Source organism: Stigmatopora nigra, unplaced genomic scaffold (genome assembly GCF_051989575.1).
Source record: "Stigmatopora nigra isolate UIUO_SnigA unplaced genomic scaffold, RoL_Snig_1.1 HiC_scaffold_27, whole genome shotgun sequence".
NCBI classification, from domain to species: Eukaryota; Metazoa; Chordata; class Actinopteri; order Syngnathiformes; family Syngnathidae; genus Stigmatopora; species Stigmatopora nigra.
In genome coordinates, this window is record NW_027551606.1 from 2,170,291 (window position 1) to 2,197,790 (window position 27,500).

A 27,500-nucleotide genomic window follows, 5' to 3' on the forward strand; every position below is an offset into this window, starting at 1 on the left:
GCGTGAAGTCAAATCTTATTTTTAAAAATTGGGATGATTTCTGGACGCAACTTCGTAGTGTAATGTCGCTACGAGCACTGGGCAGAGCTGTGCATTTTTCAGTGTTTTTTTACCGTTAGTCAGTGCGAATGGCGGAGCTTGTTAATTTTTTTCATTTTAGAAACAACAAAGTTATTATAATCTACAATAATTCAAATTGGAAAGTCTCAAATGTATTTTTCATTTGCGCTTACCTATTTCCTACTATGCATTTTAACGCATTTAACTGCCGTTGATGGCGCCCAAAATCAAAAAAAAAGTTGGCATTTTTGTCAATGAATTACTCAGATATTAAGCACTCAAGCAGCCCAATCTGCTTAGACATTGAAAGTAGTTTCTCAAATGGCTGTTTTCATAAATCATACACAAAATGGAGAACAATAAGACCCTTCCCCACATTTCATACGAGAGGAGTATATACTACTTTTTGTTGGCAACTGGTCGTGCGTTATCCGATTGTGAAGATATTTTTGTGCATCATTTTGGGAATATTTTGAAGGGAAGACAAAAGTAAACAACCCTCAATAGGTTGAATCTGAAAGTCTGGGTGGAGGTGGGGCGAATAGAGCCAAAAAGGGAGAAGAAAGGTATCAAAATTAAAACAAATTTTGAATTAAGATTAGTGTAAGGTTAGATTCAACTTATTTTTGAGTGTGTCTGCATCGTAATCCGAGTTCCCTTAAATTTGTTATGTTACGAGCGCGTTGCCGTGCAAAAAAATCTCTCTACCCCGCAAAATCGGTCTTATTTTAGTACTATTAAAACACATTTCAGTACTATAAAAACACATTGCAGTACTACTAAACACATTTTACTACTACTAAACACATTTTACTACTACTAAACACATTTTACTACTATTGAACATATTTCAGTACTATTAAGCACATTTCAGTACTATTAAACACATTTTAGTACTATTAAACACATTTAAGTACTATTAAACACATTTTAGTACTATTAAGCCACTACTAATTTCTTACTTTTTAAATAGATGGCGAATTAGAACAAATAAAAACATGTTTTTCCAATACAATATCCTGTTTTTAGTATTTCTTCAGAGGTTTGGAACAAATGAATTAGTTTTTAGTTCATTTCTATGGTTAACATTCATTTGAAATACAAGTAAATCGACATATATATACTATCTCGGTCCTGGAAAGCTTAATGCTTTCCAGGACTGAGATAGTATATATATGCTCCTATCTCGAGAAACCAGTGTACTCCAAACCTTCTGTGAACATGTACAACGTGTGTATCGAAACATGAGAACAAATGTCCTCGTTTAGTAAAGGACTCACGGGACCTTCTGGAAAGCCGCCGCAGTAATCATAGTTGATTCTGCCTAATCAGTGTCCTTTAACGGGGGAACATTGCACAAACAAAGTACGTACTGCGCTGGAATGGAATGACGTTCTATAGGATCACTGACACAAACTCTGAATCCCTTTATGTTAACCTCATCTGACCTGACAAAGGCAAAAAAAAAGCAATACTCGCTGATGACTTTTACATGTGTGAAATTCAAGACTTTTTAAAAGCTCTTGAAGAAAACCTCCAACTGATTTGAATGGAAAGTCCAGCAACTCCAACCCCCCAAAAAATAAAAGCCTAAGAATGTGCATTTATTTCAGGTTAGGTGGATATTTAGTAGGGTTTTTTTTTTTGTCAAAAGCAATGGCTGCTTCTGATGATTAATTAGATGTAGGGTGTATTTTAGATATAATATATAGATCTTTTTTATATAAATGAATTAAAAGAACTGGATTAAAACCTGTGAATATTCAGTTTTTTATAGATCTAAAACAATGTTTATTATAGCTTTTTTTAAATATGTTTTTAGATTTTACAAAATGATTTTTGAATTAAAAACACAGAAAAATTTGATTAAAAATGACAATTATTGATTTAAAAAGGGGGAAAATCAGGAACTTTAATATACATCTATACTCTATTTTAATTTGATCCCAAAATAAAAATGGGGACTCATAATTTACTTTCTCGGGCCACACAAAATGATGCGGCGCGCCAGATTTGGCCCCCGGGCCGCCACTTTGACACACGTGAATTACTTTAATTCCGATTGAGATAAATTGAGGAAAATGTGCATTTATTTCTTTCGGGTTATGTAAAATATTTTAGCATTTTTTTTTTTGATAGCCCAATTGTATTCACTAAAAAAATGTTTTTTTAATTATTTTGTGGCTTTTTAAATAACAGTATTTAGTATTCAAATGGAATGGAGTATCAAGTTTTTTCTTTTGTTTAAATAGCGATAAAAAATGGAATTATTTGCTATGGCCATCAATTACCGTCATCAATGGCAGCCAATAGATGAAATACATAATCATGGAATACTACACGAATAGTCAGTGAGTGAATGAACCCCCGACTTTTTCCAAACCCTTCTAGCCTCTCATTTTCAGAACTGGTCTGGTCACAAACCCGAAGACAAGGTGGACTTTGCGCGGCTGTCAATAGAAAACTCATTTCCGCCAGCTGCTCAAAAGCGTAAGACATGTTTGTCCTTCACATAACAACAGATGCTATGTGCCATAAAACGCAACGTAGGCTCCAGCGAGCCAACAAAATTGAACTTAAAAATGTGAAATTACTTCATAAAAATCCAAATTATGAATGTGAAATTACTTTGTAAAAATCCAAATTATATTAAGTAAAAAAATGTATTTAATAAATATAACCTTCCCAGCATACAATTAAAACCATTAAACATTCGCAATCAAGTAAATACTAAGAGACTTATTCAATATTATTTTTTTCTTCTGAAAATGCAGAGCACGAAACAGCAATTAGAAAAAGTAGACGTTAAATTTAACACAATCGCAAAAATAGAACAAAAATCTGATTCAAATTATAGTGATACATTTCAAATGAAAAAATAGCAAATCTAATACTACATATAATGCTAATAGTATTGTATATACCTTGTATATATAATGTTTTTAATCACAGTTACATGGTAGTTGCAAAATAAGTACATAAGCACAAAACTAAATGTTCAAAAATAAACATTTTAAGCAAATTAGCATTTTTTTTATATAAAAATTTGTCATCATAAAGAAAAAACTTGATGTTTTTAGTAGCCAAGCGCCGAAATTCAAATGACTGGGCAGCTTTTACGAGCGCCAGGAACAATTAGCGAGCAGCCCGTGCTGAAGATAACGTCAGGTAGACAATGCATGGCGAGTAAAAAACGGGCTTGTTGGAGACAAAGCGCAAAAGCGACACCATTTTTTTTTCATCTCTTGCTTCGTTGAATCTGAGGCGGCCATATTCTGCCCTATGAGACTTTTTATTTACCGTTTAGGATTCATGGGGCGACTTTTTGGCGCTGTAAACACAAAAATAATTTGTGTGTAATATTGGTATATTGAATAATTAACTGATATTTTTGATTAATTAACATTCGGTGAAAAAAAGTCATAAAATGACAATGTTACAGTTCATAAATGATGTCTTACCGTATTTATCAGAGTATAACCCGCAAAATGCCTGAACTGAAACAATACTGTTAAATATGCAGATGCCATCATTGTTTACAAAATCTTCCATCATATATCTCCTCCCCCACTGCTGGCTCTAGAGGTGACTGTGTAGTGAGTGCTTCATACCTGGAAGTCAATTACCGTATTTTCACGACTATAAGGCGCACTTAAGTCATATTTTTTCTCCAAAATAGACAGTGCGCCTTATAATACAGTGCGCCTTATAATACAGTGCGCCTTATAATACAGTGCGCCTTATAATACAGTGCGCCTTATAATACAGTGCGCCTTATAATACAGTGCGCCTTATAATACAGTGCGCCTTATAATACAGTGCGCCTTATAATACAGTGCGCCTTATAATACAGTGCGCCTTAAAATACAGTGCATCTTATATATGGAAACAATGTCATTCATTGAGGGTGCACCTTTTAATGCGGTGCGCCTTATAGTCCTGAAAATACGGTAGTGAAATTACGGGATTATAGTACTTATCCATTCGAAAAGTGATTGCCAGGCAACAATTAAAAGAATATATAAATTCTTAAGACAGAAATGCAGTTACGTTAAAAAAATAAAAATCAATTTTGAAAGAGGCTTTCTAGCCATTTACACAGCAAGAATCATTTACCCACTAAATGTCATGTGTACATTACATTAAAAGTGAGTACACGTAATAATGGCCTTGCGCTGCTTATTGTAAATGTCACTGTAAACGTCTGAGAAAACCTGTCGCTCGTATTCACTCACCTCTTTATGGGCGCTTCCATGGGAACGTTCAATTTAGGTGAGTGCTGACATTTTCAAGGGAGCAAACCCTGAGTAATAAGATTGGCGGATGTCAGAGATTTGTTTTCAATCCGTTTCAGGGGGATTGCGATATGTGAAATAGTTGCTAGAAACACTGCCTTTCTGGTATAAAAAAAATCGTACTGGCCTTGTAGTGCAGATTTGTGAGGCCTAACTAGAGGTTTTTGCATGGCAACACGCTCGTAACACAACATAAATAAATTTAAATTACCGTATTTTCACGACTATAAGGCGCACCTAAAAGTCTTAAATCTTCTCCAAAATAGACGGTGCGCCTTATAATCCAGTGCGCCTTATATATGGAAAAAACAGAAAAGCAAAAACGAAAAACCACATCTGTCGGAGATTAAAAAAACACTTAAATATGCAGATGCCATCTTAGTTTCCAAAATCTTCCATCATATAGCTCCTCCCCTACTGCAAGATTTTATACAAAAAAAATCCAAAACATCAACAATGGCTGATGCTAGAGGTGACTGTGTGGTGAGTGCTTCATACCTGGAAGTCAATAGCAATTACCGTATTTTCACAACTATAAGGCGCACTTAAAAGTCTTAAATTTTCTCCAAAATAGACAGTGCGCCTTATAATACGGAGCGCCTTATAATAGAGTGCGCCTTATAATACAGTGCGCCTTATAATACAGTGCGCCTTACATATGGAAAAAATGTCATTCATTGAGGGTGCGCCTTATAATGCGGTGCGCCTTATAGTCGTGAAAATACGGTACACAAATGTCCTCACCATAGGATAACACACAACCCCTTGCCAATGAAAAGTAGTATAAACATTTTACTCGTATCTCAAATTGCTCTTATGTCAGGGCACTCATATGTCGAGGTACCACTGTATTAGAAATGACCAGGTGGGCATGTGTAAGATGCCAAGTGGGACGGAGCTTGAATATGCTTCAAATTTGGTTGGATGGCGCTTTATAGAGCCGATTGACAATAACCTGAAACCTACGAAATCCAATTGAGAATGCATTCATGTCGCGTCTGGTGACGTCTTTGCATTCCAGACTGAAGGCCTCGTTATTTTAGGCTTCCTGAAAGTCTTATCATTCTTGCACTACTCTTAATACGGCTAAACTGACGGTCGGTCTGCAGTTAAAGCATCTTCTTTTCACTTCACTTGAATTGAAAAAAGAGATGAATTATGTCCATGTCGCAAATTGTACGGTTGCTGTTAGGTGTTTCAAACCAAGGTCATCTAAATGTGGGTTGACTAGTTCTGCTATCTGTGGATTGGAGAGAATTTACATGACCTGACCACAAAGCCTGTTCCGTATTCAAAAATATGTTATCAGACGATTACATTAACTCTTTATGATCTAGACCAACTCACAATGAAAGTAAATAAATCAATTGTTGTATTTGTAGCACTTAAAAAATACATTAATTCAGCTTGAAGTCAAACATTAGCAGAATAGTACAGTAATCCCTCAAACATCGCAGCTTCAACTTTCGCGGCTTCACGACATCGCAGATTTTTAGTAAAGTAAAAAAAATGTTTTTTTATATTTAAAGTTCATAAAAATGTGAAAATCCACAGTGAAACTCGCAAATGGAAGCCACTCCCCTATTCTCCGCTTGCTACTATGACTTAGCATCTAAGTAAAAAAAAAAAATAAAATAAAAAAATATAAAAATCGTTTTTTAAAAACAAATACATTTTGGAAAATTTTTAATAACATTTTATGTCAAAAAACATTTTTAATACCTATTCTCATTTATCACGGTTATGTCTGGTCTACATTAACCGCGATAATCGAGGGATTTCTGTACAGCTAAAATGTATAATTTTAATATTACTGCATAAGCTTTCACATTAAAAAATAAAACTCAACAACAATCAGGTGTGTCCTTAATTTAAGTTTTTATCTCAGAAATTGGCCAATCTAGGTCCAACAAGCCCAAAGTGATCGCTATAGAAACAACAGCCAAAGTCTGACCATCTATTCAACGCCAACCTATTCCTTTTCTTCTAGGATTAATAAAATACAAGGTGGTCAAACCAAGCGAGACTATTATTTGAACCCCCCTTTTTGGCAGCGAAGGCAAAACGGCCTCTGGCAAAAAAATCGCAGTGTCACCATTTATAGCGCCTCTTTGTGTTGACATTCAAAGCCAAACAAAGGATGACCTCTACAAGGGAAAGCCAAGAGACATTTCTCAGCTTGTGCTGTGTTACTACCTTCAACAACGTTGTTAAAAAGTCAGACAACCACAGACGCTTCCAACTTCTCGCGCCTCTTTTAGCACAGGCGTAATTCACACTATTCTAAAACGGCCACTAGGCGGTTTCATTAGCTATTTCAGCCTCGCCTCTAAATTTGGAATTCATCTCCGAACTTTAACATAGTTGAATAAACGGGAACGGTTCGTGCCAAGCTAGCTAATGCGCCTCCACGAGCAAATGAAGGATGGTAGCGTAGCAATGTAGCGGCTATTCGATTAACCCTCTTGCCCTCGGCTATTGAATTAGCCTCCTTTGCTGCCGAACCGCTAACGATATTAACGGGATCCCGTATCGGTGTTGATTTCAATTGCTATCACGCATGATAATATTAATAATGATAATAATAACAAATACGCACGACAGTCAATGCTAGCTAGCGTCATTCTTTGCTAGGATTTAGCGATTGTCACTAGGACATTAAAGAAGGACTAAATTTTAATCTTATTGAGGTCTAAACATGTCAGCCGTGAGACAAATTCAATATTGAAATGGCGCTGATTGAATTTAGTCGGGCCATTTCCTTGTCAAATGCTGTTTGCATTTGAAAAAATACCCGCGCACTGGCATATCATTAAACGATCATGTTTCACTTTGTGAGGTCGCCGTAGCTTAAACTGGACAGAAGGTAAAGAAAAATAATCAAATTTAGCAAAATATGGAGTGATATGATCCTCCATTTTTGTTTATCTCTGAATTTTTGCTTTTTCGTCTTATACTCCGATCAAATTGTAGTCCACACAAAAATACTCTAACTGTAGACTTCACAAAACACTGTTTTCTGACATACTATCAACATCACCATCACCATGGCAACACGCTATGATGCTACGACCTCACAAAGATGCCAAAAAAACACTTTAAAGTCCCCACATTGTCCTTTACGCCAGCCAAAAACACTTTCTAGCACATCAGGAACAAATCTTAAAGGTTCATTTGTCAAAAAAATGCCTTTTCTATCCACCCTATGGAAAGGCGTGGTCATTCTCTACAGGATAGCGATGCGGTTTGTGGTTAGCACCTTTTCCGGCAATCTGGTGAAACGAGTAAACAGCCTTAAGGACCAACTTTGGATGGTCAACCTGAGGATGGAGCTCCAAGGCCAGAGAGTTCAGGAACTCTTGACCGAGTTACGGCAAAAACAAAAGGAGAATAAGCCCTTGTGGGAGCAGGTGGAGTTCCTGACCAATCGGCTCCAGGATGAGAGGAATGATGCGGTGGCGGAAGGCGAGTTGAGGCGGAAGGAAGCGGCTAGGTGTTTGACGGAGGAGAGGGTGAAGATGGGAGCCCGGCACAAGCGCAAGAGGGAGGACCTCTTTAAGGACATTAAGTTGTTCCAGGTTAAGTCTCGGGACAACCAGAAGAGGCTGGAGGAAGACCTAGCGGCCAAGGCGGCACAACTAGATGCTAGCAAAGAACGGGGACGACGGCTACAGGAGATTCTGACCAGGAAGAGGGCGTCCGGAGACGCCGGTCAGATGACAGTTGGGAAGCTTCAAAGTTCTAATTCCCTCTGATGAGGGAAGTTTGACTAGAAACTACATTTTTTTTTTACCTAGGTGTTGGTTTGTGGGCCGCTTTAACGTCAACTATATTTCATGTGGGCCGGATTATTTTAGATATAATATTTAGGTTTTTTTTTTTATAAATGGATTAAAAGAATTGGATTAGAAGGCCTGAATATTCCGTTTTTTTATAGATCTAAAACAATGTTTATTTGAGCTTTTTTAAATATATTTTTTAGGTTTTACAAAAGGATTTTGGAACTAAAAACACAGAAAAAGTGGATTAAAAAATGACAATGATTGATTTAAAAGGGGGAAAATCAGGAAATTTAATATACATCTATACTCTTTATTTTAATTTGATCCTAAAACAAAAAGTTGGCAATCAATTACTTTCTCGGGCCACACAAAAAGATGCGGTGGGCCAGATTTGGCCCCCGGGCCGCCACTTTGACACATGTTCTACAATGTCTTGTGTCTTTTATTAAAATGGGGAAAAAAACGAAATATTTTCTCATTTTTGGAGGAAAACGGAATAAAATATTCATATTTCTGAAGTCCTAAATTTAGTCATGCACGTGATTTACCTTTGTGACCCAAACAAAAATAAAACGGCGGGCCAAATCGGGCCCACGGGCCACAGATTTGACAACCAAAAATATAGCCTTTACCATTTACTGATGTTTTCAGTTACAAAAAGTGAAAAATGACTAAAAATTAATGTGCTCAGGAGCCATAAAGTTAGCAAAGCTGGTCTTATTACCTCAAACGACTCCTGGGAGTTACGGGTGGATGGAAAGTGGGCGGAGCTAAAGTACTCATAGAATAGCATCGTTGTCTTTGCTCAAACTACTCTTGTTGCCAGCTGGAGTACTTTTGGAATATCTTGCTACGCTGCACTTTCAATGGAGGCTCTGTTCATATTTCAGTTTGTGGCAGGAATCGGGTTACAATTTAAAATAAAAAAAAAAAAAAAATCCACCAAGGAATGTGTAGGAAGGTAAAAGTTGTTGGAGGGAGGAATGTCTGGAGGCCACAGCAGACTTCCCCACGTTTTTGTAGCCAAGAAGAGGCTTGGATACTATTTTAACCACCCAAAAAGTCCCAAACAAGTTTCTAGGACAAGATGGCGGCCGACATGACAAGCTTTGTTAACCTTTGACGGCACTAGATGTCCAGTCCATTTGAATTGGGTCTAACAGTGATAGACCAAATGACCATTCACTGCAATTTACAATATTTTCTCGCATATATATCGTATTTGTCGCTAAAAAAATTACTGAATCGAGGGTGCGGCTTATATGCGCATAAAATAGTCTTGACCACAAGGGTGAAAGGCCGATACGGTCATTTATTTAAAAAGGGAGAAAAGATAAACAGAAAAAATGCTTAACAAAAGGTATTTTGATGTCTATAAATGAGAGAAATAAAAACAAACATCTTTTTTTGCATGTACGCCATATTTGTAGTTTTAAAAAATGATGACTGAATCAAGGATAAGGCTTATATGCGCATAAATTAGACTTGACATGCACAAAACTGCAAGGTGACAAGAATGAAACGCCATAACACAAGAAAATGCGGCCGGTATGGTCATTTATTTCAAAATAGAGAAAAGATAAACAGATAAAACGCTTAACAAAATGTACTTTGACATCTATGAATGAAATTCCAGGAAAAAAATAAACAATTATCGAACATAAAAGATGAAAAACTCAATTATTTGTGCCCACCATTGCTTAAGGATGACAAACTAGACTGCTAAAGTCACACTTGCTGGTTGTACTGATCACTTGACTTCCTTTTTGAATTTGTCTACATGCAGGCAACAATGAGCAATCCAGCAATTGATGTTTTTAAAGTATCTCAGAAATGCAAGATAGATTAAGATATTGAATAATAGATTTGCCCTTCAAAGTAACGTATTTTCACGACTATAAGGCGCACCGCATTATAAGGCGCACCCTCAATGAATGACATTTTTTCCATATATAAGGCACCCTGTATTATAAGGCACACTGTATTGTACGGTGCACTATATTGTTAGGTGCACTATATTGTTAGGTGCACTATATTGTAAGGTGCACTATATTGTAAGGTGCACTGTATTATAAGGCGCACTGTTTATTTTGGAGAAAATTTAAGACTTAAGTGCGCCTTTTAGTGGTGAAAATACGGTAATTGCTATTGACTTCCAGGTATGAAGCACTCACTACTTTACAGTCACCTCTAGAGCCAGCCATTGTTGATGTTTTGGATTTTTTTGGTATAAAATCTTGCAGTGGGGAGGGGCTATATGATGGAAGATTTTGGTAACTAAGATGGCATCTGCATATTTAACAGTATTGTTTCAGTTCAGGCGTTTGTGTTTTTTTAATATCCGACAGTGGTGGTTTTTCACTTTTGGTTTTCAGTTTTTTCCATATATAAGGCGCACTGGATTATAAGGCGCACTGTCTATTTTTGAGAAAATTTAAGACTTTTAAGTGCGCCTTATAGTCATGAAAATACAGTAACATATTTATACTCCCTATTAAAACCATATATACAGAGAAAATGGCAAATCATGGGGCGGCTTATACGAGAGAAATTGTCAAATTCAACTGTTTTAAGGCAATTTTAAGGGTTTGGCTTATACGCGGAGGCGGTTTATAATGTATCGGACACCAGGCCATATTTTAAAAGACGGTTTGAACTTTTGAAACAGAACTTTAAAAAAAATGGCATTCTTTGTATTTTTTCCCATTCAAATTTCAGAGTTAACAAACATGAGCGACAAACCCATGAGATTCAAGGCCGGCGTCGACAGGCGACCGCACGCGCTCTCACTTCCTTGGCAACAACGTGACTCATTTCCCCATTCAAGCGGCAAGGACGGACGGCTTGGTATATTCAAAAAAAAAAAAAAAAACAGGAACCTGAAGCCATCACACAATTAAGAGTCTCAGAATCAAGCGTGCTGAAAGAAAAGCTCCTCTTTTGTTAGAAACATGAGGACAACCGGAATAAACCAGATTTTGTTTCAGTATCAAGTTCTCCGTTTCTGCATCCACACAGTATTGTTTTATTGGTTAACGATGATGAGCTAAAGTTTAGCTGCTAAACGGACGTCTCGGATGACTAAAATGTTTGGCTAGACAAAAATGCTAAATAATTTGCCATATGTTTCCAAAGCATGACATTATTTTGCCATTTTGCGATTTATATCAAACCAAAGATTATATATAAAACTTGCTGGCATTTTACATTTGCATCTTTGTTATTGGCAAAAACAGACCTGCTCTGCAAAGCACTTTTGCCAGCAGATGGCGCTCAATTGGTGTTTTTTTTCACATTTTTTATTATTATAATTATTATTATTTTTTTCTCTTTAATGGGATTCCATATGCCATAGTAGTACCACAAATCGGCCACAAGACTTCCCTGATAGCCACTAAGCTCTCCCTGGCAACAATTTGTGAGTAATGCATGAAAACAATTGGAAATAGCAACACATTAAAATATACCCAAAATAAAGATAACACATTTTAGTCCAATAAGAACATTGAAAAATGTATTATAAATCAAATGATGCTGTTTAATATGGATTCTACTGTGTTGTTTTTATTTATGTTAGACAGTTTTATGTTGAAGCACTACTTGATGCATAACTACTATTCATAAAACAATATTTATACATATGTAAATTCAGGGTGTGCCCCGCCTCTGGCCCCAAGTCAGCTGGGATAGGCTCCAGCACCCCTCGTGACCCTAGTGAGGATAAAGCAGTTCAGAAAATGAGATGAGAGAGAATATGTAATGTAATAATTCTATCATTTTCCAGCAAATAATTGTATTACATAATAGCATATCAATAATGTGATATAAAATGGCCCATATGATGATTATTTTCAATCATACGCTTCATTACTACATTTTTAGATTAAAAAAGGAATATAAAAACATATTACTATTAAGTTATTTCAAAATAAAAACATGCAAACTTATATTACAACACATACAATAAGAGCCTTATTTTAATTCTGCTCCAGGCTATCGAAATGATTTTTTTTTTTTTTGGTAGCAAGAGAAGCTAATCATTCGTCGAGAACCTCGAGAGACGCAGTGGGCGGGCCTAATAAAAAAAGACAGCACGGCGGCACCTAAAGGCAAGCATATATCATCATCTAATATTTGTCTCCAAGCGCAATCATTCCATGAACAGTGTGAAGCTTTTCTACCAACTTCAACATGGCGGCCTGAGGACAGGAAACACGGCTGGATGCTTCAACAAATGTTCTTTTTTAACACTATTAATATGTTTTACAATAAAACCGCATTTGTTGTATATTCCAGTTTTACATGAGCTTTTTTTGCTAAATTTTTTGCACTGACAATAACAATTAGTGCCAATTTTCCATTAATTAGTAGAAAACCAAGCTTTTTTTTTCAGGTAAATAGCAACCTTTAGAAAGAGTCCACCTCTGTTGCCATTATTGAAAAATATTTTTAGACAATTTAGGACATTATTTGGTTTGTTAAGCAACATTTTCTGCCAATTAGCTCATTTCAAAAAGCACTCGGAGGATTTTATTCCTATTTTAGGCTCTATTAAATGCTTGGTGTCATGATAAAAATAAAAAATATATAAAAAGAAAACATTTTAAGGCTAGCCGTGGGTGTTTTGGTGAATTTAAAGTGAGCGGAAAGGAACACCATGTGCTACAACTAAGCTGCCGTGATAGCACTGATAGCCGTTAGCGCTCAGTTCATCAAATTGCCCATTTTGGGGGATTTTTAAGAGGACATTGTGGATAGGATATGAAGTGGATTTCGTTTTTTTCCTCTTTTGAATAGTAACTTGTTTTTTGTGTTGTTTTTTAATACACATTATGGCCATAGTGGGATATTTTTGTCTAATCTTACAGTAATACCTCAATTATCGCGGTTAATGTAACCAGACATGGCCGTGATAAACAAAAAACTGCCCATATTTAAAAAAAAAATTAAAAAATATTTGTAATTTTTTGGGGGATTTTTAAAATATTATTATTATTATTTTTGCTTTAGTGCTCAGTCATATTAGCAAGCGGAGGGCAGGGGAGTGGCTTCCGCTTGCGAGTTTCATCGTGTATTTTCACATTTTAATGAATTTACATTAAAAAATGTAATTTAAAAAAATGTCCTACCCAAAAAATCTGTGATGTCGTGAATCCGCGATAGTTGAAACCGCGCTATTCAAGGGATTACTGTGCTTCCAAACTAAATACGCAACAAACCAAGCTAGCATCCACGTTAGCATCTTGCTAATCATTAGCATCTACGTAAAAAAACAATCCCATTCTTAGTAGACAACTCCAAATCAATAAAAACAACACAGGAAGACAAAAATATAGCCTCTGAGAAACTCATCCACTTCCTGCCCTTATCTTCTTCTTCTACGACTACTTCCTTTCGACCGCTAGATGGTGCCAAACCCCAAACCACGACAATACCTCCCGAAAAACACGAACGAGCATAACCTATTCCGTCTTAATCCGATGCATTTTGGTATTTTTGTGACAAAATCATGAAAATAGAACAGCTGCGTTCCATTTGGTAAATTATTCGGAGGCTTTCCAGTTTCTTTTTGAAGGCCCTCACCGGCATTACGTAACGTCCTCGGGCCAAAGTCAGTGAAAACTGTTGAAAATTGTCGAGAGCGAGGAGGAACAAGACGCCCACACATCCGATTGGGCGCCTTTTTGCTCCTCAAAGAGTAAATCCACCGCGTTTGGCTGGTCATCAACGCTTCCGGCTCTTTCAGCACAAACAAATAAGGTGTCAGGGTTCAAGACGGAAACTCGTTACCTCAACCAAGGACGCTTATGTCGGATGCTTGGGTTATGAAATGGATTTTTTTTTTTTGTTGAATGGTCGCTAGGTGAATGTGAGATTTGAATAAACACGTTTGCTTTTGAAGCTTGCATAAGCAAAGGAATAGAAAACTATTATTTATTTAATTATGGACTGCCATTGACAGCATGAAACGTTTAATGAATATAAATGTGAGTATTTGCAAAATAATTGGATCTTATTATTGTCAATGGCAGGCAATTAGTTAAATACTTATTAAAAATGGGAAAAAAATATATATATATTCTCATTTTTGGAGGAAAACAGGTATAAAATATTCTGATTTCTGGAGTCTTACTTAATATTTTATGATTGTTTTAAATGTTAATAAATGGATTTCTACGTGTATCATTGAAATGTTTTCTTTTAAAAGCAATTTTGGGTTACTTATAGTACTTAAATAATTGCTTTTTTAAAAATATATCATTTTGGATGGGATTTGTGAATTAAAAATTACAAATTAGATGAGTGGCCAGATATCATATTTAAGATGTCAACATTATTTTGAGTGGTTTGCAAAAGTTGATCAAATCTTTTGAGAAAATAAAATTAATTCATTCATTGTCTAAATCGCTTTATCCTCACCAGGATCGCAGGGGGTGCTGGAGCCTGACCCAGCCGAGACAGACAACCAACCATTCACACTCATGTCTTTGGAATGTGGAAGGAAACTGGAGTACCCAGAGAAAACCCACATAGGCCCAGGTATAAGATGCTAATTCCACACGGGTGGACTGACCTGGATTTGAACCCAAGACCCCAGAGAGTTAAGAGACGCATTACTGTTTTTCCAGCTTTTTGAAAAACAATATTTAAAACAAACAAACAAAAATGGAATTACAACAAAAATGTCCTTTTGAATTAAAAAAAATCTGAAATTTGACAATAGTTATTACCCTCCCTTTTATTATAAAAAAACAAAATGAATTTTATCGAACAAAAATGAAGAACTTGGAGTCCCATAGAAATAAACAAAGAACATAAACAGATGAATAATAATCTTGAAATGAAATTACCCTTTTAAAAAAATGCCAACATACTTAAAATATATATATACACATCCACATATGAAGAATATTTGCTATTAGAGCACTAAAAAAACAGCACTCAGTCAAATTTTTGGTTAAAAATGTCTTCCCCAAAAAACTCCCCAACTATCAAAACAGTTGCCGATTGATTTAACATTGGATGATTTGATATCGTATTAATATTCAATGTTAGCAAGTCATATTGGTTTGAATGATATGGTCCTAAAACCCACACTTTGAATGTGTACATACCAACGAACTTAAATTGCACTTTGTTTAAAGCTGATGAACAAAAGGTCGCCCTCAACCTCTTCCTGCCTTTGCGAAGCCATCGAGAGCTACTAGGAAAACCTCTCCACTCTCTTGGAGGCCTTTTTAGCGTTCCAGTTACCCCGGGAGACCTCGCCCACGGTGTGGCTATTACCTAATCGGGTTCCAGATGCACCGATGACTACAAAACGTGTTCGAGTGCAGGCACGTATTCAAAACAAATCAATTATTTACAAATTGCAAAAGATACCAAGTGTCGCCATTCCTTTCAGGCTACTTGAAAATAAGAGTTGTGGCTCGCACGCCATATGTTGAAACACAAAGTGTTGCTGCGGTGAAATCAAATGTTTAGCAAGCGATGATTATTATCAGAGCAGAAAGTGTGTGATAACATAAGGAAGGAAGGAAGTCACTGAAGCAACTTGACGCATGCTATTGCAGTGATGTCAAAAATACGGCCTGCGGGCAACTTTGGGCTCCAGTCGGGCCCATAAAGTGGTTCTGTCTGGCAGGGGCTATGTGGCTCATTAGGGTTCATTAGGGCATGTGTTTATTTGGACGCCGTCACCATGCTTTATTGCCAAATATACTAAAAATCTATAGTTTACTAGCCAGTTTTTACCAAACTAATATCATATTTTCTCACATAAGCCATATTTCAAATACTACAAATCTATAGTTTACTAGCCAGTTTTAACCAAACTAATATCGTATTTTCTCACATTAAGCCATTTTTTGTTTCTCATCTCTTATTTTCTGAACTGCTTTACCCGCATTAAAGTCGTGGTGGGTGCTGGAGCCTATCCCAGCTGAGGCCTGAATTGGTGGCCGGCCAATCACAGGTCATTTACGCTCACAATCATACCTAGGGGCAAATTAGAGTGTCCAATCAGCCTACCATGCATGTCTTTGGAATGTGGGAGGAAATCGGAATACCCAGAGAAAACACACGCAAACTCCACACAGTTGGACCAGCCTGGATTTGAACCCAGGATCCCTCAGCTGTGAGGCTGACGCACTAACTCAGACATAGGCAAACTACGACCCGCGGGCCAGATACGGCCCATTAAGCTTTTTAATCCGGCCCGCCGACATTGTCCAATTTTTTTTCCCAAGATGGCGCCGTCACGCGGAAGCCAGTAGCTCTGTCCACTCTTATTTGTTTTTGTGTTTTACAGCCCCTTTATCTTTTTAAAATGACATTTTAATATTTCTTAATACATTCCTTTTTACTTTACTTTGTACTTCATACTTTTTACTTTAATGATGAGTGATGAGTATGTTAATACTTTAATCGGATGCACTTTTTTATATGTATCGTATCTTGTGCTGACCCCCGGCCCATCTGTCAAATTTTTAAAGTCAATGTGGCCCCCGGGCCCAAAAGATTGCCCACCACTGCACTAACCACTCGATTCACTGGGCCACCAACCATTTTGATAACTCAAATAAAATATGACTGAATCAAGGGAATATGGCTTATATGCGCATAAGACTTTCCATACTCGATACTGGGTTTAATGCCTGAACAATATAATTACCAACCATTACTTTAACATTCTGGAACAAAACAAAAAAACACAACTCGACATTAAAGCTGAGACTACAGAAAGCAGCCATGCAACAACAAAGGAGTAAGTTAATATTATTAATTTTTCATGGAATATAATAAAGAAAGAGTGAAATCTAAAAGTGTATTTCAAGTGTAAACCGTTAGTACAGCACAGCAACAGTTTCAACCGACATAAGCACGTGTGTAGATCTCGAATTTTTCCATTCACAAAGCCTCAAATGTTCCAGTTATGACTAATAAAGTTTCAAAAATAGAATTTTCAACATTTTCCCGGAGCTGTTGCGTTTCGGTTAATTAAAAGTGCAAGCTGCAAAAAATCAGTCATCACCTGTCTGTCAGCCATGCAATGACAAACCACAAAGCACGCAAATCCTCTTTAAAAAAAAGTCCATTTTAAGTTGCTTTAGTGGACTTGGAAGTCTTGGTCGCGCTTTAAAGTTGTTATTTTTTTGATTTCATCTCTTATCGCGTCATGTCTGCGTAAAGATGACCAAATTGAACACAACGTCAAGATGTCAAAGAAAAGGGGAAATAATCGTGTTTAAAGTCGAGATGTTATGATTAAAGCGGATATGTTAAAAAAATTAATAAATACTATAAAATCATAGTGGTTAAGAAGTTGAATCACCTACCTATTGGTTCTGCCGTCATCTACACACGCAGCGGGTGAAAAGTCCAGAAGTGACCGCGGAAGATGGTGCCATCGCCGGCGTAAAGAGGAGCTGATCTCCGGCGTCCTCCTTATGGATGTGCAGGCGTCAATGTTAGAAGCTCTCCAGTATGACGACTTGACGCGTTCGAGTGCCAAGCTCCGCCCCTAAAAAAACTCAGTGTCAAAATAAAGCCACGCCCACTAAAGACTCAATGACTTGTCCAATTGGAAGTGTATCGTCGTCAATTCATTTTATTTTTGGCTGATTTCAGAGGCATTTGGACATTTTTTGATATACGTTTTCAACCCGTTTTATTTTTTGTGTTTCTTTTGATTACCACCAAACTATTTACTCTTATATTTATATTAAAATGTTGAATACAAAATACTTTGAATCACACAAAAGGATTTACATGGAAATATTGCTTTTATGTGTTGCAGACGTTAAGCTTAATTATTGCCAAATATTCTCACAAAAATATATATATATATTTCTCTCTCTCTCTCTCTCTCTCTCTCTCTCTCTCTCTCTCTCTCTCTCTCTCTCTCTCTCGAGAGAGAGAGAGAGAGAGAGAGAGAGAGAGAGAGAGAGAGAGAGAGAGAGAGAGAGAGAGAGAGAGAGAGAGAGAGAGAGAGAGAGAGAGAGAGAGAGAGAGAGAGAGAGAGAGAGAGAGAGAGAGAGAGAGAGAGAGAGAGAGAGAGAGAGAGAGAGAGAGAGAGAGAGAGAGAGAGAGAGAGAGAGAGAGAGAGAGAGAGAGAGAGAGAGAGAGAGAGAGATAGAGAGATAGAGAGATAGAGAGATAGAGAGATAGAGAGATAGAGAGATAGAGAGAGAGAGAGAGAGAGAGAGAGAGAGAGATAGAGAGATAGAGAGATAGATATAGATATAGATATAGATATAGATATAGATATAGATATAGATATATAGATATAGATATATAGATATAGATATATAGATATAGATATATAGATATAGATATATAGATATAGATATATAGATATAGATATATAGATATAGATATATAGATATAGATATATAGATATAGATATATAGATATAGATATATAGATATATAGATATATAGATATATAGATATATAGATATATAGATATATAGATATATATATAGATATATATATATATATATATATATATATATATATATATATATATATATATATATATATATATATATATATATATATATATATATATATATATATATATATATATATATATATATATATATATATATATATATATATATATATATATATATATATATATATTCATATATTATATTTAAAAAAATCATGTTTGTGCCCTGCCATTGGCTGGCAACTAATTCACGGTGTCCCCTGGCAACTGCCCAAAGTTGTCTCCAGCACCCCCAAGGAAACTCATGATCATGAGGCTTTGAAAAATGAACACTTATGCAAATTCTTGAAAGTATTAAAAAAAGAACACCCATTCCAGACAATGTTGTTTGTTGTTGTTTTTTTTTTTGTTTAGTTGTTTTTTTTTATTGCCTGAAATTGGTGAAAAGCAGCAAAGACAAAACAGTCGATACGGTTGAGAAACTTTCTTAACGTCCGGAAAGGTTTGTGTTGGCGTCGGGACATTCACAGATTAAACCGTCAACTCTTAAATTTTGTAAACCCCCAACGTAGTCAAGTACTACAATATTATGTTTATCATGTATCCATATTCGCATATAACGCAACACGGGTGCTTTGATACTGCATTTAAACCTAGTATTGCATTGAAAATGGCTGCCAAGATTCTTCTTTTTAAAGGAAAATACATACAGTATTTGCTGGGTGAATTTCCTGCTAAAAAAATAACCCGATCCATATTTTTAAATCATCAATCAACAATAATGAACAAATTCAGTTAAATTGCAAATCTAAATGCAGTAGTCAAGCCAAGTGTTGTCACTTCAAAAGTGGGGTTTTATGACCACCTGCTGGACACGCGCTGTATTACAACAACAGAAGAGAGCGACTGATTTTGGAGGTCCACAATTCCGGGGAACTTTTTTTCCCCCTCAGAGTCATCCAAAACTCGTTTTCAGGGGGAAAAATGTCATAAATTAACGTGTGTCGTATTTAATCGACTTCGAATCACACACACACGATCTCCCTTTTTTTAAGCCAAGTAGACCAGCCACATAATACAACCATAAAGAAAAAAAATCCTGATTTGACTGATTTATAAAACTGTTTCTTACAATCGTCTACCTGGTCACAATAATAATAATTGCCAATAATTCAAAAACAAAAAAACAAAAATGTCATTATACCTGATTGAACTTCCCCCACAATACATCTCGAAATATAGGGCAAATATTGTATCTATTTATCCATATATTATGTTCATATCATTCATAAAAAAATAAATACATTTACCAAATACACTGGATTTTGTTGCCATATTATCTTTAACTTCTTTTTTTAAATGTATATATCTCCATTAAAACTCCACCTGACAAGGCAGGGTTTCCCAAAAAATGGTGAAATTGGGGGCCTGGGGGCACTATTTTATCAATAATCCTTATTTTATTTTTTTTACAGATGGTATTTATTTTATGTACATTAAATTGTCGAGGGAAAAGTTGGGGAAACCTTTGTATACAGACACGCGCGACAAACAGACAGTCAAAAAAAAAACAAAAGTAGGATGCTGATGATGATTGGTCATGTCGTCATGGCAACGAGACACCCGCTTTAAAAAAGAACACAAAAAAACGCGGCGGGTCTGTTTTTTGTCCTTTGTAAAAAGATCATCCTATTAAACGATTGCTTATTTTTGTCTTTTTTTTAAGTGTATATTTCCTATAAACGTTCCTATGACCGTCGTAGGCATAACAAAAACCATCAAAAAAAGAGAATCATGCATAAGTTACACATCAACGCTGTCAATTGTTTAAAAAACAACAACTTTTTTTGTACAATTGAATCTGTTTCTATCATTTTTTTTCCTTTTTGTAGAAACTTTTTATTTTTTTATCCCCACCATCGCATGTCCGTGGTGTATTGCTCCAAAAAAAGGGAAGATTCCTCTCCTATACAGCAGGAGGCGCTAGTGGTGCTGGCTTGCAGAAAAACTGCGAGTTCCTTTTTTTTTCTTTTTCTCCTCGAGTCATTGAAAGGGGGCAAAAATGAAGGTATTTTTCTTTATCTGCAAAGCTCCTCTGGTGCAGAGTCCCGCAGGTTTTTCCTCTTTTTGCCGTTACCTTGGTGGTGCGGTCGGCCGTTGGGGTGATTTTTGCCGTTTCCGGAGGAGCGGGCTCTGGTGGCCGCTTTTGTGCTGGGAGCGAGCCTGAAATGTGGGAAAAGGTATTATTTTTCTCGATTTTCTCCATGATTTATGAAAACAGCCATTTAAGAAACTAATTTCAACAATGTCAAGCCAGATTGGACTGCTTGAGTCGTTAATATTTGTAGTTATTTGACTATAGATGCCGTCAATAGCAGTTAAATGTGTTAAAATACACAATAGGTAATAGTTAAGTGCAAATGAAAAATAAATTTGAGTTTTCAATTTGAATTACTGGAGATTATAACAACTTTATACTTTCTAAAATGAAAAAAATGTCAAACTCATTGGCAAATTGATTCTTTTGAAATGTTATAAATTTACTATTTTGTGTTCATTGAGTTTTCTGTTGTATTTTTCAATGCTATTTTCTATACATTTTTTTAAATAATTATATCCAAGTATAAGAGTTTTTTCCATTATCAGAGGTTTAAAAAAAACAACACAAATAATTTTATGACGCCTGTCTCTTTAAGTAGAAAAGACACACCTTTCCTCCTTTGTTGCCTCCGGGTGGAGTGATGGTCGTTCGGTTCTGCGTCCGATGATTGGTCGCCGCGACGGGCTTTTCTCTGTGGGCGCCGGCGGCTCGACCCGACTGCTGCTTGACCGTTTTGCAAGGCGTGCCGTCGGAGTCCTGCGCAAAGATGGCAAAGATGAACTCATGCGGGACAACGAAGGACAGGATTTTCACGGCTCGACCGATTGGTACCCACCCCGTCGCTGGAGCAGGAGGACGTGGTGGATGGCGACAGCGGCGACGAGGACGGCGACGAGCGCAGGGAAGGCGACGGCGAAGACGAGTTGGATGAGGGGCTTTTGCCTCTCGGCGGCAGGATCACCGCCACTTCCTCGTCCCCCTCTGGAACGTTGTTGTTGCGTTGGTCCAGCTGCTGGGACTCGAACAGCGTCACTTCGTTTCCTGAAATCATCAGCAAATGACATTTTAATCTCTGAAAGACTGAGGATGATTAAAGCATGCAAAACTTAATGCTGATTCATTAAAAAACAAAAAAACAAAGTGTGGAGCTAAAAATAAATAAATAAAGACTAGAATGTGTCCCTCGGGGGGGAAAAACCAACGAAAATGTGTGGCATTAAAAAAATAAAAACACTAAAATGTGTCCTTCAGGGAAAGAACCCCAACTAAAATGAGTGGCTTTAAAAGAATTAAAATAAAAAATGAAAAAAAAACAGTACAATGTGTCCTTTGGGGAAAAAACCCAAACTAAAATGTGTGGCATTAAAAACATTTTAAAAAATTACAATATGGCCCCCGAAAAAAATAAAAAAACACTACAATGCGGCCCTGGGGGAAAAAACTACAATGTGTGGCCCTTCAGAAAAAGAAAATAAAAAGGAAAACACTACAATATGGCCTCGAAAAAAAATAAAACTACATTGTTGCCCTCGGAACAAAACACAATTGAGGCCAAATTGAGGCCAATGAGAAAATAAAATCCAACTACAATAAGCCCCGCGACATAAACAAGTTGGCGTTTTTTGTCCCCCCCCGTCCATTCATCGGCTTTTGCTTGTACATACTGTTGAGCGCCGAGTCCTTCTGGGACGGGCTCCCCCAGTTGTCCCGGATCCAATCCCTGTACTCGTCCACCTCCTGAGTCACGCGGATGATTCGGCCGAGTATGCTGCGGACGGATGAAGGGACAATGGTGTTTACGCAGCGCGCCGGAATGCCAAGTATTTCAAGTCTCGTTATTAAGAACGGCGAGGAATAAGATTACCGTATTTTCACGACTATAAGGTGCACCGCATTGTAAGGCGCACCCTCAATGAATGACATTTTTTTCCATATATAAGGCGCACTGTATTATAAGGCGCACTGTATTATAAGGCGCACTGTATTATAAGGCGGACTGTATTATAAGGCGGACTGTATTATAAGGCGGACTGTATTATAAGGCGCACTGTATTATAAGGCGCACTGTATTATAAGGCGCACTGTCTATTTTGGACAAAAAGACTTTTAAGTGCGCCTTATAGTCGTGAAAATACAGTAATTGCTATTGACTTCCAGGTATGAAGCACTCACTACTTTACAGTCACCTCTAGAGCCAGCCATTGTTGATGTTTTGGATTTTTTTGGTATAAAATCTTGCAGTGGGGGAGGAGCTATATGATGGAAGATTTTATAAACTAAGATGGCATCTGCATATTTAACAGTATTGTTTCAGTTCAGGCGTTTATGTTTTTTTAATATCCGACAGTGGTGGTTTTTCGTTTTTGGTTTTCTGTTTTTTTCCCATATATAAGGCGCACCGGATTATAAATTGCACTGTCTATTTTGGAGAAAATGTAAGACTTTTAAGTGCGCGTTATAGTCGTGAAAATACGGTACATAATAATAATCAGTATAACAGACCCACACGAACCTTCAAGTTCCGTGAAAACAAACAAGAGACGGACCATATTAGCCAGATCTGTTTACCTCTCGGTGTCGTTATTGGGGTAATATTTGGCGATGGGGGACACGGCGTGACTGAGCACCACGTAGGCGTAGTCAAAGGCCTGCTTCACCTGCATGGCGCCGTAAGAGCTGCGACTGACGTCGTTGTCTACGGGAGACCAATCGAAAATCCAGATTTGGGAGGTTGGCGGTCAGAAAGACGTTTAAAAATGCGAAGTGATTCCTACCTGGCTGCAATGGGTCCTCAATGTAGAGCATGGAGGGCCGGTAACCGTCCATCATGTTCTTCTGAACGTCGTCCTTGGCCACGTAGGAGCCGCCGTCTTTGATCCGGATGCCCGTTTTCAGGTAGTTAAAATGGCGGCCGTAGAGCTCAAAGAACTCGATGAGAAGCACGCCGAAGTTGATGTTGGGGCTGGAAACGTCTTCCCTGTAGTGAAGCTGGGCGAGAAAGAACAGAGTTGAAGTTTGTCCATGGTTGTAGATTAGCACCCACCACTAGAAATGGGGACCAATCACGTCGTTTGTAGTTGCTCCGCAAGCAAAAACTTTTTACAGTAATCCCTCGAATATCATGGCTTCACTACATTGCAGTTTTTTTTTCGGGGGACATTTTTTTAATAACAATAACAAAATCCACCTTGTGGAGTTACTGCGTGTGGCTCCAGTTTTTTTTTTACCTAGGTCTACAATGTCTTGTGTGTCCTATGTCTAAATTGCTACTGAAACCAAGAAATATCCCGAATACGGGATAAAATAAAGTTCCAATCCAATCATTTTTTTTTGTAAATTCATAAAAATGTGAAAATCCACGATGGAAGCCACTCCCCTTTGCAAAATCTGTCTAATTTTAATAACATAAAATACATTTTATTAGTATTAAATCACTAGTTATTTGTTACTTTGTTAATAGATAGCGAATTAGAACAAATCAAAACGTTTTTCCAATCCAATATCCAATTTTGGGTGTTTTTTCTTAGGGTTAGAACAAATTAATTTGTTTTTTGTTCATTTCTATGGGAAATGTTCATTTAAGTTACAAGTAAACCGACATACAAGCTCAGTCCCAGAACGAATTAAGCTCGTATCTCGAGGTACTACTTTATTTCTTTTTTATTTTTACTGTGCTGTCAGAAAATGTGCACCAGAAAAACCTGGTAAACAGGACCTGGCATCAACTTACCTGCAAGAAGCTGACAGCCATGAGAAAGAGGCTATACGAGCCAATTCCGCCTGTGAAAACCTCATTGAGGTCCCTCTGCAGGAGGAACTGTTTAAGCACCAGGACCAGGTAAGGCAGTACGGGGTATTTCTGCAAAGCACGTAAAATTCACATTGACACCCGGACATGTCCTTGACAAGGAGTATTTGTGAAGTACCTCTTTGAATTCCTTAATGAGGTACGCCGCTTTGATGCCACTCTTCACGTTGAAGCTGATGTCCACCTTGACTTCCGTGAAACTTTCCGTCAGTTTGATGATGGGCACCTGTGAAGACGTGGGAGGGGGACATGTCCGTTGATTTCAACTTCAGGGCTTTATTTGGGTGATTCGTAATTAAAGTGACTATTATTAGATCCAGGGTAATCCATCAAAAACTCACCGTGGCTTTGTCCAAAACTTTGATGGAGTTCTTGTCGGCTATGTTCCTTTTTCGGAGAGCCTCTTCTAGCGTCCACAACGGGAGCATTTCCCACTTTCCAAAAACCACCAAGTCTATATCGCTGTAGAAAACCGCAAAAACATTGGACTTAAAGCAAATGTTGCGAATATAGTGAAATATAGTTTTCAGAGTCATTTTGTGTAGTCCGCTAAAAATAAATCATGTGCTTCCATTTCGTAAATTGTATGAAATGAGTTTTTCCCTCTTTTAATTTAACATACAGCATATTTTCTCGCATATAAGCCGTATTTGTCGCTCCAAAAAAATGATGGAATTGAGGATGCGGCTTATATGCGCACAAATTAGACTTGACATGCACGAAACCGCAAGGTGAAACGCAATGTGGCCAATACGGTCATTTGTTTCAAAATGGAGAAGAAGAAAAACATAAAACGTTAATCAAATTTTCTTTTGACGTCTATCATTGAAATTCAAGATATTTTGATTTATTAAGCATCTCAGAAATAACATGTGCGATGATTTTTCTTAAAATTTCCCTTCAAAGTAACGCATTTGTACTCTGAACATGGCGAATCAGGGGGCAGCTTATACGAGAGAAATTGTAAAATTCAACAATTTCTCTTCAATTTTAACGGTGCGGCTTATACGCGAGTGCGGCTAATATGCGAGAAAATTTACTATAAAGTACACAAGTACAAAGATATTTCCAAAAGGAAAAAAATATATATATTTTCATACTACACAACATTGCAACAAAGGGGTAAAGGACAAAAGACCTTCATTAAAAACGAGTTTATATTGTGTTGACATTTCTTTGTTTTTATCTAAGAGTTCCAACATAAGAAAAACAATCAGTGCAGTTAAAAGAGACGCCACTTACCTTGTTGGCAAATACAGGCCTGTGCTGAAGCTTCCAAACACCTGCACCTGCAGACAAAAGCCATAATTAGACCCAAGGAACCACAATAGAAGCAAATATGCAAACACTGAATAGCCCAAAGGTGAGTCACTGTGTCACTTGACAGTTGACAGTGAGAAAACCATAGCTAGAAAACGAACGCTTCATTTTTCTCAGTGTGACGTCAACTTGAACCTTTCTAAGGGTATCGTGTCCATCTGACTCTGCTTACGAGGACGCGTAGAAAACACCAGTGACAATAAAACCCAAAGTAAGACTTTAAGCCAATAATCTCGGCCAAACTTACACCTTTTAAAGCTCTTGTTGAGCAAGGCACGGTTCACACAAATAGATTTAAGCCCTTTCTTAAAGCGGTACTATAAAAATGTTGTCTATATACACGTACGCATGTACTAAGCCGTTTGTCGTACTCAAGTTGTAAATGACTACTACAGCTCTAGACAATTCTATGTTTCATCTTTAATATTTATATAGTTCCTCTCTTAAATGTTTACGCTACAAATGTTTTACTTTGAAGGTAAAATCTTGAGAAAAATCATTGCGCATGGTATTTCTGAGATACGTTATAAATTGAAAGGATTGTCTGCTGGATTGCACTTTGTTGCCTGTAAGTAGACTAATTCAAAAAGGAAGTCATGTGAGCAGTAAAACCAGGAAGTGTGTCTGTAGTGGTCTAGTTTGTCATCCTTAAGCAAGATGGCGGCTATTTACAGCTATTTTTTTTCCTTAAATTTCATTCAAAATTAATTTTGTGAAGCATTTTATCTATTTATATTTCCTCTATTTTGAAATAAATACCATATCGGTTGAATTGTCTTGCATTAGCGCGTTTCGACCTTGTCACCTTGCAGTTTTGTGTACGTCAAGTCTAATTTATGCGCATATAAGCCGTAACCTCGATTCAACCAATTTTTTTGCGACAAATACGGCGTACATGCAAGAAAATACAGCATATTTTTAGTTCAGTTGAGTTTTGTAGAGTTTTGCAACCATCTATTATGTTCCATTGAATTGCACTGACAAAAAATCAAAAACTGTCAAATTGCTTTACCTCTGCGCTTGGCCAAAGGTTGTGAATGACACCCTTAATTCTGTCCACCACCTCCAGCCTCATCCTTTCCTCCTCAGGCCGAGGCGAGATGTACGCGTAAAAGTCTCGGATCTCTTCGTGCAACCTGTAAAAAAAGGACGAAACATTGTAAGCAAAGACCCAAAAAAAAAACACAAAAAGCAAATCTTCCACATTGAAACGTTGACCGAGCGAAAATCCGATTATTAATCTGACATTGAATTGCCACGCTTACGGGAACTTGACCTTTACTCGTATTGTGGAAGTTAATAATTAGTAGAAACAAAAGCAGGAATGTTCACAAATAACAAAAGGAGGACGCATGGTCGTATTTAGCAACCAAACAACAAGGGAAAAGAGGAAACCCAGTTGTGGGCCTTTGGCGGTGTCATGTGGCCGTTGCGCCGAGGGCACGCGTCCTTGAGAACGGGTTACCCTGCCCGCATGGCGACCTTTCTCTGACCGTTTTTATCTGGGAAAACGGAGGTATGGCTGGGAAAAACAGGTGGCTGGTCACTTACTACTCCGAAAATACACAAACGCCATAAAGTAATACAGTAATCCAGTTCATGTACCGTAAAAGCAGGAAAACAGGAATAATTAATTTACAGATTTACTATTGTACTACTATTTTCCTATTGTTATTAGA

General features: G+C 37.2%; 2 protein-coding genes across 5 annotated transcripts in view; both read right to left on the reverse strand.

The window, feature by feature from the left end:
- The window catches only part of adcy7 (adenylate cyclase 7), a 39,814-nt gene extending 22,189 nt beyond the window's left edge, over nucleotides 1-17,625 (reverse strand). For all 4 annotated transcript variants that reach the window (XM_077711655.1, XM_077711653.1, XM_077711654.1 and 1 more), the window contains exon 1: nucleotides 17,476-17,625. The gene's annotated coding sequence lies outside the window, so the exon portion shown is untranslated. The remainder of the gene's footprint in view (nucleotides 1-17,475) is intronic.
- Nucleotides 17,626-18,989: 1,364 nt separating this feature from the next.
- tent4b (terminal nucleotidyltransferase 4B) overlaps nucleotides 18,990-27,500 on the reverse strand; it is a 16,368-nt gene continuing 7,857 nt past the window's right edge. Inside the window, exons 2-12 of the mRNA XM_077711689.1 lie at nucleotides 26,834-26,957; nucleotides 25,744-25,790; nucleotides 24,843-24,963; nucleotides 24,620-24,727; nucleotides 24,424-24,552; nucleotides 23,468-23,681; nucleotides 23,262-23,388; nucleotides 22,358-22,461; nucleotides 21,529-21,734; nucleotides 21,303-21,449; nucleotides 18,990-20,815 (exon numbers count right to left, since the gene is read on the reverse strand). Of these exons, the coding sequence (XP_077567815.1) occupies nucleotides 20,726-20,815; nucleotides 21,303-21,449; nucleotides 21,529-21,734; nucleotides 22,358-22,461; nucleotides 23,262-23,388; nucleotides 23,468-23,681; nucleotides 24,424-24,552; nucleotides 24,620-24,727; nucleotides 24,843-24,963; nucleotides 25,744-25,790; nucleotides 26,834-26,957 (1,417 nt within the window). The 3' untranslated portion in view covers nucleotides 18,990-20,725. The remainder of the gene's footprint in view (nucleotides 20,816-21,302; nucleotides 21,450-21,528; nucleotides 21,735-22,357; nucleotides 22,462-23,261; nucleotides 23,389-23,467; nucleotides 23,682-24,423; nucleotides 24,553-24,619; nucleotides 24,728-24,842; nucleotides 24,964-25,743; nucleotides 25,791-26,833; nucleotides 26,958-27,500) is intronic.